This window comes from Symphodus melops (genome assembly GCF_947650265.1).
Source record: "Symphodus melops genome assembly, chromosome: 2".
NCBI classification, from domain to species: domain Eukaryota; kingdom Metazoa; phylum Chordata; class Actinopteri; order Labriformes; family Labridae; genus Symphodus; species Symphodus melops.
Window position 1 is genome coordinate 18495665 of NC_136692.1, and position 17617 is coordinate 18513281.

At 39.0% G+C, this 17617-nt stretch overlaps 2 protein-coding genes across 4 annotated transcripts in view; one reads left to right on the forward strand and one right to left on the reverse strand.

Annotated features, from left to right (window-relative positions):
- Positions 1-17381, forward strand: part of LOC306820542 (uncharacterized protein) — a 36180-nt gene extending 18799 nt beyond the window's left edge. Inside the window, exons 1-4 of one of the 3 annotated variants that reach the window (XM_079338421.1) lie at positions 8485-8546; positions 13909-14259; positions 15227-15383; positions 15601-17381. In XM_079338421.1, the coding sequence (XP_079194547.1) occupies positions 8513-8546; positions 13909-14259; positions 15227-15383; positions 15601-15619 (561 nt within the window). In that variant the 5' untranslated portion in view covers positions 8485-8512 and the 3' untranslated portion in view covers positions 15620-17381. Of the gene's footprint in view, positions 1-8484; positions 8547-10029; positions 10052-13908; positions 14260-15226; positions 15384-15600 lie in introns of those variants that run through there. The other 2 variants (XR_013778681.1, XR_013778680.1) reach the window with 2 other exon arrangements.
- LOC306820468 (uncharacterized protein) lies at positions 1036-4818 on the reverse strand. Its single transcript, XM_079338317.1, has 5 exons — positions 4375-4818; positions 3107-4093; positions 2688-2846; positions 2501-2596; positions 1036-1767 (listed from the first exon to the last, which is right to left on the reverse strand). The coding sequence occupies exons 1-5, from the start codon at positions 4375-4377 to the stop codon at positions 1456-1458; spliced, it is 1557 nt and encodes a 518-aa protein (XP_079194443.1). The 5' UTR covers positions 4378-4818; the 3' UTR covers positions 1036-1455.
- Positions 17382-17617: the final 236 nt, after the last annotated feature.

Here is a 17617-nt window from a genome sequence, read left to right on the forward strand (position 1 = left end):
TCGAAGAGATTAGAGACTTAAGACTTAAGACTTAATTAAGAGACTTTGTTTGGCATAAATTTTGGTCAATTTATGGAATCAAGGTTTTATATAGCAGGTAGTATAGGCCTGTGTAACGTAACCGTCAGTATGTGGCTAAACTTCAGCAACTTTCCTCTCAGACAGTTTTGGTGTAATAACGGGATAAATGATGAATGAATATGGGCATTATTAAATAGCATGTATTCAGTTCTCATGTTTTTAGATGATAATATCTTGACATCTCTTTCCCACTTTACCGACACTGACTCTGTGTCACCTGCTCGGGGAGATAAAAGATATTCTCATGGTGAAATTAATCGCCAAATCCTTAATAAACTCTCTAATTTAAATATGTATAGTTTTCATGTCATTCATTATGTGTTATTAATACAATCGTGGTAGTCCGTAAAGTTACCTCAGCACCGCTCACTTGGTCTATAGAGATGCGTCAGTGGCTACGAAGAGCATACATAGCTCGTACACTGTAAAAATGAAAAAGTTAGGAAAACTCAAAATTTCAAGGCAACTTGATTCACTAGATTTTTGAGTTTTGTGGCCAACTCAAATTATTAAATTTTGGAGAAAACTCCCAATAGTTGTTCCAACAAATTATCATTTGTTTGCAGAACTCAAGTTTCATAGTAACAAAAACTTCAAATCCTGAGTTTACAGAACTCAATTTTCATAGTAACAAAAACTTCAAATCCTGATTTTGCAGAACTCAAGTTTCATAGTAACAAAAACTTCAAATCCTGATTTTGCAGAACTCAAGTTTCATAGTAATAAAAACTTCAAATCCTGAGTTTTTATTACTACAAAACTTAAGTTCTACAAACAAATAATAATTTGAGTTGGCCACAAAACTCAAAAATCTAGTGAATCAAGTTGCCTTGAAATTTTGAGTTTTTCCTAACTTTCATTTTTAAAGTGTCTCAACTATTTATCTTGTAAACACACAAACAGGTCAATTAACATGTCTATTTTAAACATGGACACAAAATAACACCACACTAGCAGTGTGCAATAGTGTACTTTAGTAACATATTGAAAATACACACATCTTTGAGGTTAGGCTCGACAACAAAAAACAGGCCCATCTCTAACTCATGTCAATTATCTATTGTCAAAAAAACAAACGGGTCAATTAACATGTCTACTTTAAACATGATGCAACAGAATGCAAACAAAATAATGTCACACTAGCAGTGTGCAATGGTGTTTTTCAACAGAAAAACAGGCATCTCCAAGTCATGTCAATTATCTTTTGTAATAATGTAACAAGTCATAATAACATGTCTATTTTAAACATGAACACCACAAAATAGTGCTCTTTATTTTCAACTGAAAAACAGGCCCATCTCAAATGGCTGCACAATAACCATAAAAACATAAATGTGGGTCCTGAGTCCCTAACAAGAACACCCAACTTCTAACTTAGAGCAAAAGCTTTGTTTTCAAGCTCCGGACACGCTGTGAGCAACTAGTAGAAAGCTCCATGAAAATGTGCTGAATAGCCTCAAAAGTGTACTTGAGTTCTTTTGGGAACTCCATGTTCAAGGCATAGAGCAGACCAAAGAGGTAGGCAAATGCAGTGGGGATATCTGGAAGATCTGCAAGAACAATGACCTCTTCCAACACAATGGCAATACTGTTGACTGTGGGCAGTGAGGTAGGTGAATCATCTACGAGAACAGTGAGGATACCCATCTTGACACCTCTGGTCTGCTTGTCTTCTGGATCGGTGTCCTGAAACCAGAAAGTTGTGCCACATTCAGATTGAATACTCGTGTAACAAAACCACATTGACAAGCGTAACACAACACAGTTAAACACTTGTCTATTGAATACTGATAATAGTTTAGTAGCATCATGTGGAGCTGAGCCAATAAACAATACTGAACTCACATTATATAATTAATATTAGCTTTTTGACATTTTACTCAATATTAACATATCTAACAGCCAATCACACAGCGGCAATAGACATAACAGCCAGTCAGTCTGTAGTTCTAGCTTGCTCGCACACACCCATCTTCTGCTGTAAAGTGTCACAGGTGACAAAAGTTCTGAAAGAGAGGGACAGCTGGGGGAAATAAAAAGCAGACTGTTTTTGTAATAGTGTATAAGATCATATTTTTATTTGCTGTTCATTATACATTTGTAGATCTTTTCAAAGTTTTCCCATTTCAAATAAATATAGGTTTAGTCAGAGTATATTCTATATGCTGTGATGGTTTATTCAGGCTGAAGCCAATATCAGGAGACTACACTGGAAACATTGTCATATGGTCATAACAATTGATATCATTAAGATGGAAAAAAATGAAACTTTTTCCATAGTGACCTGCTCATGATGTGATTCTAGTTTAATTTTAAAGCACTTTCCTTGCCCCAGACAATAGGCATAGAAGACTAAACAGTAGAGATTACAGATAACATGCACCCTGTAACCCAGGTAAAAGCCCCGTACTGTACTCACCAGGCATGTCAGGAATAGTTTGTCTGAATAGTCCCGAACAAATATGGGCAGACCTTCAAGGCACGTTGTCCTTCGATGCAGTGCAATGTCAGATGTCTGGATCACACAATAAAAGTAAAGCAGTAGATTTTTGGTTAGAGAAGTGATGAGATTATATATACATATATACATACAGATACTTTTATACCTTTTCATCAAGCGTATCCAACAAGTTTCCCATGTCTTGACCAAAGGCTCCCCTCCTGGCACGGTACAGCTTCAGCAGTCGAGAAGAGAACTGGTCTAACGCTGCTCTAAAGGTCTCCAACAGGTCCTTGGTGGTGACACGGTAGAACTCCTTACAAATCTGTACAAAATAGAAATGGATAGATAGATAGATAGATACTTTATTGATCCCGAGGGAAATTCAAGATGGCGCAACATTTAATGAACAAGTTATTTTGTGAAAACCTCCCCTAAAAAACATTCTGATAATTGTTAAATCACTCAGTCAAACACTTTTGGGAATAAACAATTACTCCATACCAATTTGAATATGCCAATGTAGCTTTACAGAACAACATTCAGAATCAAACAGACTATGTATTAAACAAATATCCCTCTTGCCTGTTCTTCAAGAAATAGTGCAGGCCATCTCTCCTGGACTTCTAGGACCATGGGCTGCAACTCCACAATCTCCTTTCTCCTATGGGAGAAAGTGAGGTCCATCTTTTGTCGTATGAGGTCCATGTCTTTGTCCTTTCTTTTCACTGCATCTACCAGGACACATCTTTGGTCTTCCAACGCAGCATCATCGTAGTTTTCCGGGTGATCAGGAACGTGATTGACTTCTCCTCGCTTTGGTTTCTTCAAAGAAAACCTACTCTCATCAGAGTCTTCATCCCTCCCTCTTTTCCTGTTTACAATGACCTCATTGCACCCAGCCTCGCGCAACTTTGATCGATAGTTTCCCAGCTTGTATTTTAAGCTCGTTGTCCATCCATCATAACCCGTGCCACCACCAGGCTCCCTAAGACATGGGTGTTTGCTGATGAGTTCAGCAGCTACTGATTCAATTTGCTGTTTTACAGGGTAGGCTTTCAGGGCAAACATTTCTTGTGCCAGCTTGTCCAATATTTCCATTTTTACATCTCTTGTTACATTTAGACATTTCCCAGTTTTTCCATATACCTCATTGCTCTTACGGAGTTTTAGCTCTACATCATAAGAGAAAGAGGGAATCAGAAAAGGAGTAGGCCACTGTGATGTGCATCTCATATAGGTCTGAATACTACAAGATGAGCTGCTGGAAGAGGATGGAGAACTGAGGCTGGCTGTATCAAGGGATGAGATGGATGAACAGGATGGTGTGTGGGATTCCACGGTATTCCAAACAATGTGTAGGACAGCCCTTTCAGCGGGCAACTCTGCAATGTCAATCAAATTACAAAGTCCATTACCGAAATCCGGGTCTTCATACTGTAAAGCAAATTCTCCATTAAGCTGCAGTTTTTCGCGCAGTTCATTCTGGAGTGCCTCTACAGATTCGGGAATTGTCGCAAGATGAACTTTCCGGATGTACTTGGGGTTCACGTTTACTCGCAACAACAAAGCCTGTGAAATGAAACACAAAAATTATAATTAGAAAAAATAAACATGGTGCTTTAAGAATACAATAAGTGTTTCCCAATCCAGGTCCCTTGGGCACACTATCCTACATGTTTTAGATGTTTCCCTCTTCCAACACACCTGACAGAAATGATCAGTTCGTCATCCAGCTTTGAGGAAGCATGATAATGACACTCATTTGAATCAGGGTGTTGGGAGAGCGAAACATCTAAAACATGCAGGTAAACTGCAATAATCAATTTACAATGCACATCCATAATACATACCATTACACTAAATGCAGCAGACACGTCCTTGGGGTCACCATCCACTTTCCAGCTACTGGGTACACAGCTAATGGATGATAATCATTCAAAGCCTCTGGATCCAGGATTTCTATGTCTGCATAGCCACTCTCAATGATTTGGTAAGACCTGTAATGTTCCATGAACCAAGAAGAGAGCTTTGTAGTAACAAAGAACACTTTCTCACAGTCAACCACAATGTCCAGTATTTTGTAAAAGTCTGGCAGTCCACTGCATTGCCCAGCTGAAACTACCATGCCCTTTACATATCGGGTCCCATACAAAATGACATCTCTGGCAAAGGTCACAGTTTCTTGATGTGGGTAGGTTTTTTCGATCACAGTCCTGAGTTTTTCTGGTAATGAGGATTTTATAACTATGTCAACATTGCCAATGTACAGTTTCCGGTTGAACAGACTTTGGCTATCAACGTAGTAAGCAAACATTTGTTGATGCTTAGAAGAAAGTGTAAGAAGCACATTCTTGAAATTCATAACATCATGCACAACTTTTTTGAAAAAGCCATGCTTGGCCTCAAATCGAATAGTCCACAAGTCCACTAGAGGTCCAAAGCAGCGTGTAAGATGCACATAATGTTCAATAAAGTGATGCTTCGGCAGCAACTTGAAGTCAGGGAATGTATCAATAAGCAGTTTTCGATGGTCAGAAATTTTTGTCTCCAAGTAACACAGTATTTCCTCTGACAGTGTAGTAGAAAGGACAATTTCAACGATCTCTTTAAGGTCCATCAAAATTTCCCACGATGGTTCTTGCTCTGGAATACAGCTCCCAACCATAAGAGGTAGTAAACGTAACAGTGCAAAATTTTCATGTCCATTGCCATTCCCTGAGCAAAGCTTGCTTTTGTAATTTGTTGTGGCTTGTTTACCTTGTCAGAAAATTTGTATGGGAACAATTTTATGCAGCTATTCAGTCCATCAAATGTAATGAAGCCTTTTCTCGTAAATTCTTTCAAACACAAAGACAGTTCAACAGGGACAACACCTTCAAAGAAATCATGTCAAATGTCTGGAGGAAATCCAGTAACTGGATGAAAGGTTATCGCTGGACTCCCGTAATCCCAGAGACCATACACCCCGTGAAATTTAGCCTAGCTAATGTCTGTTGCTAATTCACCATGATAAAGCCATTTTAGGCCGCCTTTTAATAAGTTACATTGCAGTAAGTATGCGTGTGTGAGCTCTGGTCAACCTAACACATTAGCTAGCGTTAGCCACAACCTAACACATTAGCTAGCGTCAGCCACAACCTAACACATTAGCTAGCGTTAGCCACAACCTAACACATTAGCTAGCGTTAGCCATAAAGTAACACATTCGCTAGCGTTAGCCACAACCTAACACATTAGCTAGCGTCAGCCACAACCTAACACATTAGCTAGCGTTAACCATAAAGTAACACATTAGCTAGCGTTAGCTACAACCTAACACATTAGCTAGCGTTAGCCACAACCTAACACATTAGCTAGCGTTAGCCATAAAGTAACACATTCGCTAGCGTTAGCCACAACCTAACACATTAGCTAGCGTCAGCCACAACCTAACACATTAGCTAGCGTTAGCCATAAAGTAACACATTAGCTAGCGTTAGCTACAACCTAACACATTTGCTAGCGTTAGCCATAAAGTAACACATTAGCTAGCGTTAGCTACAACCTAACACAGTATACAAATATTATGAGTAATAATGCGCTGACATATGTTGCTTTCTTAACTATGTCACAGTGCAGGTTTACATACCGACAGCACAACGAATTAAGTACATTTCTGAACATAAAGTTAACGTATTTAAACAAAACATTTACCTGTAATACTTGACGTTGAATGCTCCGCGGAGGAGGACCGGGAAAGAAGGTTTGACATGTGGCGACTGGAAAGTTGTTCAGGAGACCCCGTACATTCAGGGAAGCATGCGCAGTTTTGCGCACAGACTTGACCCTGGCCTCAGTAACTGTTGGCTGTGATCCAACAAGGCATTTTGAGTTTTGCCAACACATAGTATGTAGTAAGGCCAACCTTTCACAACAAACTTGATAATGTTAGTTGAAATAATTAATATTCCATTGTTTGCACTACAATTTAATATTTTTTGTTCAGATTACTTAAAAATCATTGTAAGGTGAGCAATTTTAAGTTTTCGTTTTTACGGTGTAGTTATTATACATTACTTTGCCTGTGTTGTAAATACGCGATAATGATGAATGAACATATTTTATATTTTTGTGTACGGTTACGGTTTACATGTTATTTAATATTGGTAGCCCGTATGATATGTTGCGGTAGGCCAACGTAACGAGACGGGCTACTGGCTTGTATGTAGCCTACAGTAGTTAGAAATGGTAAAATAAACGTTTAATCATGAATGAACATGATCGTTATATATATTATTACGCATAGTTTTGGTGTCATAATGTCAAATATTATGGTCAGTCGGTTTCTGACAATGTGTTGAAGAGTTAACAGTGCCTCAGTATCGCTTACTTCTTAAGAGACTGATACTACCAGCTTAATATAACATTATCTTTTAAGTGGTGCCATAGAGTAAACTTTTATCAGTTACACTAGTTGTAACACAGGTGCTTAGGCACACGCACAAACAGGGTCCCCCCTCCCCCCCTCCCCCCCTCCTGTACTTTTCCACTCCTGATGCTCCCCCACCTTCTTATATCCTTTAGATCTCAAGCAGACACTCAGATGCGCGCACACACACACACACACACACACACACACACACACACACACACACACACACACACACACACACACACACACACACACACACACACACACACAGACACACCCCTCTCCCCTCTCCCTTGGCTCCGGAAACTTTGCGACTGCTCAAGAGTCACAGTTGGTTGCCGGTCTTCTCTTCTCTGCTGCTCCACTATCACAATGGAGATCACAATGCTTTTCCTCGCTGTTTTTCGTAAGTAGCCTACTCGGATATTTTACAAACCCATTAACTTAATCGCTATTTGAAGTAAAATCTGTGCTGTATTACGACATTATTAGAGGTAACCGCAAAAAGCGCGGTGTGTGATCGCAGGATGGACAGTCGGGAAATGGTGTGGGGTACTTTCCCCGCGCCTCTCTCTGTGACAGCGACTGAAGATCGCGGAGGCAGGCTGAGACACACAGAAGCACCAGCCACAACGCGCCCCTGATTGCTGAGTAGACGCTTTTCTAGTCTTCTGACTACTCAAAGCACTTTTAAACCGCAGATCACACCTACCCATTCACTGGTTATGTGGCCTATCCATTCACGCCCTGGCGCAGCAGGGACATGTCCGATGTCCGACTTAACCCCAAACTCCTGCGACATGTTGCATGGGGATCGAACCCTCGACCTTCCAATTGAGGGACGATGACTCTACCAACTGAGCCACACACACACACACACGCACACACACGCACACACACACACACACACACACACACAGCCGCCCTATAAATATACGTTTCTTGTTGGTCTCACCTGTGTTTGGTTGTCCGCTCTATTTAGTCTGTGTGAGATGCAGTCGGGCTCCATATCCTCAAAGTTTTCTTTAGTTTAGAAAAATATCTAATACATGTTGGGAGCTATGCCTGTCAGGTTACTGATGAGAAATTGGTATCCAGTTTAAGTATAGGCTACCCAGCAAGCATTTCTCCTCGAAAAGATGACAATGCATTTTTGAAAAGACATTTAAACTGGCTCAAAAACAAGTTAAATAAAATATGTTGCATAAATGTCTAGGTTTTGACCAGGAAATCTGTGTCTGTCAGAAGACTCATCACACATTTATAAGTAGCCTATGAACTCCTCTTGAATATACTACAATACTTAGTTATGTTAGACGTAGATTAAAAGACATCACTTATGTGTAACAGGATTTTTTTACGAAACTACAACTCTCCTGTATGAAGTTTTTGATTTTGATTTTTTTTAAAGCTTTTTCTGGTGTTGCAATTTGTAGACGGTCCCTGAGCATACGTTTTAGTCAGCGGGGCGGTGCTGTAGCACAGCGAACATCCTCTTATACAGCGGCTATTCCAGAGTTAGTTAGTTGCACCCGCATAGTTGCCGGTCTTCTCTTCTCTGCTGCTCCACTATCACAATGGAGATCACAATGCTTTTCCTCGCTGTTTTTCGTAAGTAGCCTACTCGGATATTTTACAAACCCATTAACTTAATCGCTATTTGAAGTAAAATCTGGCCGCAGGTTCGATTTCAAATTTAAAGTTTTCTGGTGTGTTTGTGAGTGTGAAAGAAAAGGAGTCAGACTATCATTTGCTCCCTTGGCTTTGGCACACTTGATTTGTGCTCTGGCACGGTAAGGTTCAGCATGCGGGTCCACAGCATTGACAGCCTTATGGAGAAATTCAGAGTTTTATGGTTGTATCTGACTACAATGACTCAAAGTGTGACACGACGTAGCTCTCAGGTTCTCCTTGCCCCCCCCCCGCTGTATTACGACATTATTAGAGGTAACCGCAATAAGCGCGGTGTGTGATCGCAGGATGGACAGTCGGGAAATGGTGTGGGGTACTTTCCCCGCGCCTCTCTCTGTGACAGCGACTGAAGATCGCGGAGGCAGGCTGAGACACACAGAAGCACCAGCCACAACGCGCCCCTGATTGCTGAGTAGACGCTTTTCTAGTCTTCTGACTACTCAAAGCACTTTTAAACCGCAGATCACACCTACCCACTCACTGGTTATGTGGCCTATCCATTCACGCCCTGGCGCAGCAGGGACATGTCCGATGTCCGACTTAACCCCAAACTCCTGCGACATGTTGCATGGGGATCGAACCCTCGACCTTCCAATTGAGGGACGATGACTCTACCAACTGAGCCACACACACACACACACACACACACACACACACACACACACACACACACACACACACACACACACACACACACACACACACACACACACACACACACACACACACACACACACACACACAGCCGCCCTATAAATATACGTTTCTTGTTGGTCTAACCTGTGTTTGGTTGTCCGCTCTATTTAGTCTGTGTGAGATGCAGTCGGGCTCCATATCCTCAAAGTTTTCTTTAGTTTAGAAAAATATCTAATACATGTTGGGAGCTATGCCTGTCAGGTTACTGATGAGAAATTGGTATCCAGTTTAAGTATAGGCTACCCAGCAAGCATTTCTCCTCGAAAAGATGACAATGCATTTTTGAAAAGACATTTAAACTGGCTCAAAAACAAGTTAAATAAAATATGTTGCATAAATGTCTAGGTTTTGACCAGGAAATCTGTGTCTGTCAGAAGACTCATCACACATTTATAAGTAGCCTATGAACTCCTCTTGAATATACTACAATACTTAGTTATGTTAGACGTAGATTAAAAGACATCACTTATGTGTAACAGGATTTTTTTACGAAACTACAACTCTCCTGTATGAAGTTTTTGATTTTGATTTTTTTTAAAGCTTTTTCTGGTGTTGCAATTTGTAGACGGTCCCTGAGCATACGTTTTAGTCAGCGGGGCGGTGCTGTAGCACAGCGAACATCCTCTTATACAGCGGCTATTCCAGAGTTAGTTAGTTGCACCCGCATAGTTGCCGGTCTTCACTTCGCTGCTGCTCCACTATCACAATGCTTTTCCTCGCTGTTTTTCGTAAGTAGCCTACTCGGATATTTTACAAACCCATTAACTTAATCGCTATTTGAAGTAAAATCTGGCCGCAAGTTCGATTTCAAATTTAAAGTTTTCTCAATAGCAGGTGTAAAACACTACGTTTGAAATATTGGGGTAAGAACTCTGTCAGCTGTAGCTGTGTGGGCAGGTGTGTTTGTGAGTGTGAAAGAAAAGGAGTCAGACTATCATTTGCTCCCTTGGCTTTGGCACACTTGATATGTGCTCTGGCACGGTAAGGTTCAGCATGCGGGTCCACAGCATTGACAGCCTTATGGAGAAATTCAGAGTTGTATGGTTGTATCTGACTACAATGACTCAAAGTGTGACACGAAGTAGCTGTCACGTTCTCTCTCTCCCCCCCCCCCCCCCCCCCCCCCATATATATAACATAACATAAAGCTGTGCTGTATTACGACATTATCAGAGGTAACCACAAAAAGCAAAGCTTGCGCTGTGTGATCGCAGGATGGTGTGGGGTACTTTCCCTGCGCCTCTCTCTGTGACAGCGACTGAAGATCGCGGAGGCAGGCTGAGACACACAGAAGCACCAGCCACAATGCGCCCCTGATTATTGAGACAGTATTGATCCCATACAGACCGAATCGGGAAATGTGCTTTTCATAATTTCTTAATTGTCTTAAATGATATTTTTCAATCTTTCACTTACGTCTCTGATTCAACAGAACATAAGACCTTATTAACTCAATGAGTGTGCTGTAACTAAAGTGTTTAAGACAAAAAGACAACATTTGTTATTTCAGCCGGGTTAGGCTTTGCTGGTGAATTTGCATCTACCCACCATGTGGGTCAAAAAGTTAATTTCGGACCCATATGTTTAAACATTTTGCAGTTTCAGCCTCATGTTATTCTTTACCTTACTGACCATTGAGCTTATTGTTGTTAGTTTGTCCGTTTGATGTATGTTAGTATTTTAATTCACTGTCTTCAGTAAAGTTAAACAAACACAAATTCACAGCCACCTCTCCTTTAATGATGTTCACTTGAAACTCTTTGGGCTTTCTTACTTATTTAATCTTGCTCTCGGGCTGCTGTGGCTCAGTTGAGTGGTCATCGAATAGCATTTTTAGATTAAATGAGACTTTCATTTGCATATCTAATGCGATAGACTACAATAGATGTGTGTGTGAATCAGAGAGAGAGAGAGTGTGTAACACTCACCCCTTAAGGGTTGTATTAACTCACACAAGGGATTCAGGGAAGGATTAACTTAAATCAGAAAACTTGTCGTTAATGTAACTAAACCCACAATTAAACCATTTGTCCAAACTCAATTCAATTTAATTATTGTCGGGATTATCCCATCTGTCATGCGATTGATCATAAACAAAACAAAACAATTAATAACGCCCCAAATAATCACTTCACTTGCCCTAACAAACCCCCACAAATTCCTTCAACAATACCCCAAACGAAAACCACATAAAGCCAACAAAAGTTCATATTTTACGGCCTCTTAGTCTCAGTTTATCCAAAAATAAATCCTCCGTCGGTGCGACCGTATGCGCATCCCAAACGTTTAGTCATCAAAAATAAGCGACGTAATCCAAAAAAATAATAATCCAAACAGGGTTATTCCAACGCAGGCCACAAATAAGGGAAACAAAAACGATGTCACCTGGATCCTTGGAAAGAAAATGTCCCGTTCCCTGGTATTGCCAAACTTTTCCTCAGCCACGTGCCGCGTGTCCAGGAATGAATGAAAAAAGTCGGAAATCCTTATTTTCCCGTTCGTGGATTTGATCCTTTCATATTCCGCTGTTTATTTTTTCTAAACACCTTAAACCCCAACAGCATATGAAATTTAATTGTCAGCTGCAGAAAAACTTTTCCCTGTCACTGAACTCTCTTTTTTTTCCTTCACCTGTTCCCTGGTCCCTCGGCTCTCGTTCTTTTCCCCCCCTCCCTTTTCCTACAGGTTAATTGATGCCCCTACATCATTTCTTTCACTACTATGGAATAGTATTTATTCTATATGTTTCAATTGAATTTCCTTTCCTTCCTCATTTTGAAACATTCATTCTTTTTGTGGCTCTGTCACAAGTGAGCACATCGCAGAGTGCTGTTGGAGTTTGTGCTTATGAGGAAATCTTTGAGCTGGTGCAGCCAGGGGAGGGTGAGGTCATCAGAGCTTGTCCTTGTAGTCCTGCATCACATGGCATTAATGTTTAGTTTTTAATCTTTTTTAAAATTTGGACTTAAAGGTGGTCAAGAATGGGGCTAATTTAACCTCATTTGGCAGATTATTCCAGTTCTAAACTGAATAATAACTAAATGCTGAATCACCGTGTTGTCTTTGATCTTTTGGGACAGTCAATATGTATGTTGATATTTTTAGTTTTCAATAGGTCTCCTACTGCAATTTTTGGGTTGAAGTTTTGTTCTGAAAGCAACGTAAACACAATCAGTGCAGGGATGAACCAGCTTAAAATGAAGAGTCTTTCAACCTCTGCTTTGACCTTATACCTTTGACTTTAGCCAGGTATTTTAACCCTTAGATGCAGCTTTAAAATACTTACGTTAAGTACCCTTCGCACTAAAAAGTGTAAATAAAAACTCAAGCTCTAAAATTGTTATAAATTATAGGGTTTTTCTTTGTTTGTTTTTTGATAATGTTAGAAATCAACATCAGTCCTAATCATACATACCAAATGTTATTTATTTATTTGTTTTTTAACCCTTAAACTGCCATGTTTTTGTCATGATGCAACCCTATTTTATTGTCTAAAATACACAATAAATTATATATTTTCAATATACTTCATGACAACTTGATTATTTATGGCTTGATTATTGCAGCCTGGTATATGTGAAATATTAGCAGCAACATTTATTTATATGCATTATTATGTTTTGTTCAGTGTCAAATACTCACACTATGTAACCTTAACCCTTACCATATATGGTAAAAATGAAATCAGGAAGGGACTCCCTCAGAGCACACACTTAAAGCCCCATGCTTCAAATTAAGTTGAGAAATGAGAAGATGCATGTTTTATATTTGAATGGGTTTCAATGCACACTTTTTATTGCGAAGGGTGCTTAACGTGAGTATTTCATGCTATGTTGTTTACAAAATGCTAAACATAGAAAATGCATGACAAAATTATAGAACACTCAAAAATGCACAACCTTGAATAAATCATCAACAATATGCATGAAAAAAGGACAAAATATGCAAGAAACAAAAAGTCAAAAACACTAAAAAGTGCAAAGGTGCGATAGAGGGTTAAATGGTGAAAATAAGCAAAATAAGTTGTTGATTAATGAATCAGTGTAAATTCAAATGTGAGTTCAGGACAACAAAGACTTGACTTTCTTGACTTTAAGTTTTGAGAAAAAAGGGACTTAAGGTCGACTCATACTGACACAGAGGCTTTACTCAAGTCAGTGTTCAAGCAGAGCATCTCAGTAAGTTCAATGGGGCAGAAATCCTGACATGAAGGGATCGTTTTGCTTTATGAAACAGATTGAAATAAATGGTGAGGTCTCGTTATGACCTATAAAAGGGAACAAGACAGTCGGCCATATTTTGAAGACCATAACTGCCAAACGAGATGATTAATCTTGTAATTAACATTTTTTTAAATTTCTACAGGAAATATTCACATTGTGTGATACTGTTGACTATCTAAAAACAGCAGGATGAGATGTTTTGTCAGATGCTTGTAGAAAACAAGTAAAAACCTACTTCTTTATCCACAGCAGGCAGTGATATCACCAACAAGATAAACTTTTGGTATTGTTTTATTGAGCTGTAAACTGTGGCCTTTATTGAAGACATTTTCTCATCCCCATCTCCTGTTCTCTTTCTCTAGTTGTGGCCACACTAACATTTGTACGAGGGGAAATTAAAGATGTGACAGTGAAGAATGGTGAAACAATCAAGCTGCTGACTGATCCCTCACTAAAACTGCAAGGTGACTCAGAGATCCTTTGGTCTGTCAAGTCAAATGGACAGAAAATCTACCAGCCCATCATCCAGTATGAAACTGGGACATTAAAGCTTCCTCACCAGGAGTGGCCCAAAGAAAAAGTCCAGCTGGATGAGACATTGGGGGCTATTACTGTTGGGCCGCTCAGTGTTGGAGACAGCAGTGTTTTCCACGGAAGAATCACTGACATAAACAACAAGGTGCACTTGTTTGAGTACAACGTCACTGTTGTGGGTGAGTTTTTTTCAAAGATGTAATGGAAACTTAAAAAAAAAAAAAAAACCTGTTTAATGATCTCTGTTAGCTTCTTTAATAATTAATCAAGTTCTGCGTTTAACACACAGCTGATGGTGCTGATGGCGCCAGCTTCAGCAGATGGGTTCTTTTGAGAAAAACTTTGCAAAAGCACAAGTTACACACTGTATTCTTCTAAAGTGAGGCTACTGCATATAATCTGTTTCTTACCAAGAATTAGTTAAAACTTGATAACAGCTCTCCGACTCTATAGCCGCTGAAATTAGTAACAGACAGTAGGTTCTACTAGCTTAATTTAGCATTGAGCTCTCTGAATGAAAATGAAAACTGCTGGGTTCATGCTTTCCATATTCTTTGTAGAATCATTTAAAAGAGATGTTGCATTTAGAAAGAGAACATTTAATTTTTTTTAAATAAATTAAACTTGACCTTAAACAATTATCTTGTAAGCAAGACAAATTTGTACAGTTAATCGCAACCCAATGGATACTGAAAAACAAAGACATTAAGCAGATTTATTAACATCAAATTGATGCTTTGTTAGGTCTGTCTAGACCAGACAAGAGAGACAAAGAACTGTAAAATGCTTAGGGTATTTAATGAGATTTAGATTGAGCCTTTCTGTTATAATCTTAGAATAACAAGGGAATCTCGCACAGTGTTGCGTAAACTTCCTATTTCAAAAAGAGATAAAAGTTGCAAACATGAGTCACCCCAGGGTTGAATTTTTTGTTCAAGCAAATTTAGCATGTATTTACATTTTTTATGACTTTATTTGCAATAGCCATGGACTATTAAACGTCATAGCAAGAGCGAGAGTAGCGTCACAGAGATTTCAGCGCAGCTTTCTCTGAACTGATCGAGACAGGAGTGCATGTTTAAAAAAAATAAAATAAACTGTTTTCACTACCACTCACACTAACCATCTCCCTTTGTCTTTTTAAAGAGCATTATCCAAACTCAGTGGCTACGGTGTCCCCAGAAAGCATCAGGACTCAGCCTGACGATCTAAGGAGACACATATTTCTTGCTCTACCATTTGGCCTTACACTGCTTGTTGTTGTCGTCCTGGTGGCCAAGATGAAGACACAAAAGAAAGAAAGGTTATTAAATCAGAGTTAGAACTACAGTTTAATCAGCCAAATTGTTAAAGAAAAAAAAAGAAAAAGAAGTTAAATCTAGATAACAATAATCCAGATTTGAAAATGAAGGTTTTTGCTATGCAGATAATCCATCTTTCTTTCATCCTTGTTTTGTACTTGGACTAAACTTCATAAGTTTCACCTGGTGAACACATTTTTTGTGATCTCTTCTTCACAGGAAACATTCAGGATGTTGAGATACGTTTTTGACCTTCTGCTTCACGACTTTTAGCTTTAAGGAGAAAGAGACGAGAGAAGACCCAGAATGAATTGGACCAAAAAGAGGAAACATACGTTTGTTGTGTCTGAAAGGAACTCATCTGGTTTAATCAGGATATCCTTTATATAACCTCTGTGGTGGTTGTATGACTACTCCTGGAGAGTTCAAAGGCATACGTATTGTTGTGTGAGTCACAGGAAGCAAGATACTGAACTTTCATCTCCGCTATACTTCCTATGTAGAACCATGGTTAGAGAGCTGAACCGGGTGTGTTAATAATGTAGGACCAGGGGTTGTTTAGTTAGCGGAAGAGATTTTAAGTCCAAAATAAGAACTGGTAATTGTTAATGCTTTGTTAAATCTGCATTTATCTGATTTTCGATGAAGGAAAGGAGAATTAAAAAAGGACTGAGTGGCAACGAATTCTGCACTAATCAAACAAAAAGGGACAGTTTATTCCTCAGAAAATCTCCAGTGCATAAAATGCACCACCATCTTCAATATCAACCTGATGGCTGCACTCTGGTGCTGTTTGAGGACAAAATGGAACCATTTTTATTCTCTTGAGATGAAGTAAAACCCTTTGTATCTTTAGAGAGACTTTGGATCCTGAAGTAAAGTCTTTATAAGGTCTGGAATTTCTAGTAATATTAGCCTCAATTTAATATTTGTGTTACCACTAAAACTAAAATATACAAAAATACATTTGGAATATACTGGCAGACTTTTTCCACATATGTAAAGATGAAGAATTTACTCAGGGCAGTGATGAGCAAGTTGTTATTTTATGTTCTGCTGCAGGTAGAAAGCTGTGTAACAAAACTGGTATGACACCTGTGGAATTGAGGTTTCACAATCCATTATAAAAAAGAGTTTGCCCCTCCCGTCCCATCCACTGCCTAAGAGCTAAAACAACTCAGCATGACAGAGCAGTCTGTGACTGCTTCTTTCCCATAATCAGACCAAAATATTTCAGTTGCACATGTTTACCTGCACAATTACTTACATATCCACCTTTCCATTTGGCCTCTCTTTTGTTATTCAATCAACCAAAGCAGATAGTAATTAATTTGAAGTTTGTTTCCACGAGTGAAGATGGCCATGCTACACCTTCATTTTTGGACTTTCTGTACTCCACCCTTCTGTCGTCAGTAAAACTGTGAAAACCCCTCACATTAAACAATATCTTCTTTTTAATACTAGTGAATGTAATTTATACACCTCTGTTGCTACTGTATGAGTGATTGTATTTATGTAGTATGTATGTAAAGGAGACTGTACAGTATTTTTAGTGTGGGTGAATATGGGAAAACCTTGTAATGATGTTTTATTCTAACGCCTCTTTTTAGAAACAAAAATGTTGTAATCTTTGAGAATACTTTTTCTGTGATTTATTGTAAATGTGGCTTTTACAATGCATTTAAGTCATAATTAATCAAGAGAAACATATCACCATCTACGTAGGTACCAAATACCTGATACATACTGTATGTAGTGTGTTTGGTTCAAATCTGATCTGCATCCATTCTAAGGTTGTGTTGAAAAAGGGCATCTCTGTTTTACACGTTATAATCACAGTCACCAGGTACTCTGTTCAAAGTATCAAATAAAATCAGTGAAAAACAATGTTACAACATCTCAATTTACTGCACCAATGTTTTTGCTAATGTATTATTTGTTTAGCTAAGGTGTTCTCGTTCAGTCACGGGAGTTATAGAAATAAAAATGTATTGAAAATATCTATATTGGTATGTGTGTTTTTTATTAATTCGGTCCTTTTAACTTGTGGCTGTTTGATCCACATGAGAGTTTAACTGACGTTTTTCACAACCTAACAAAGCAATGTTTCCTCCCTTCCAGCTACCATGACTTCCATCACTTTTCACATAAGAATAAAACCTAGACAAGACACATTCACCACAGTTGAAGTTGAGTTTCAGATATCAGTTTGTTTTTCTACTTACAAATGTATTTT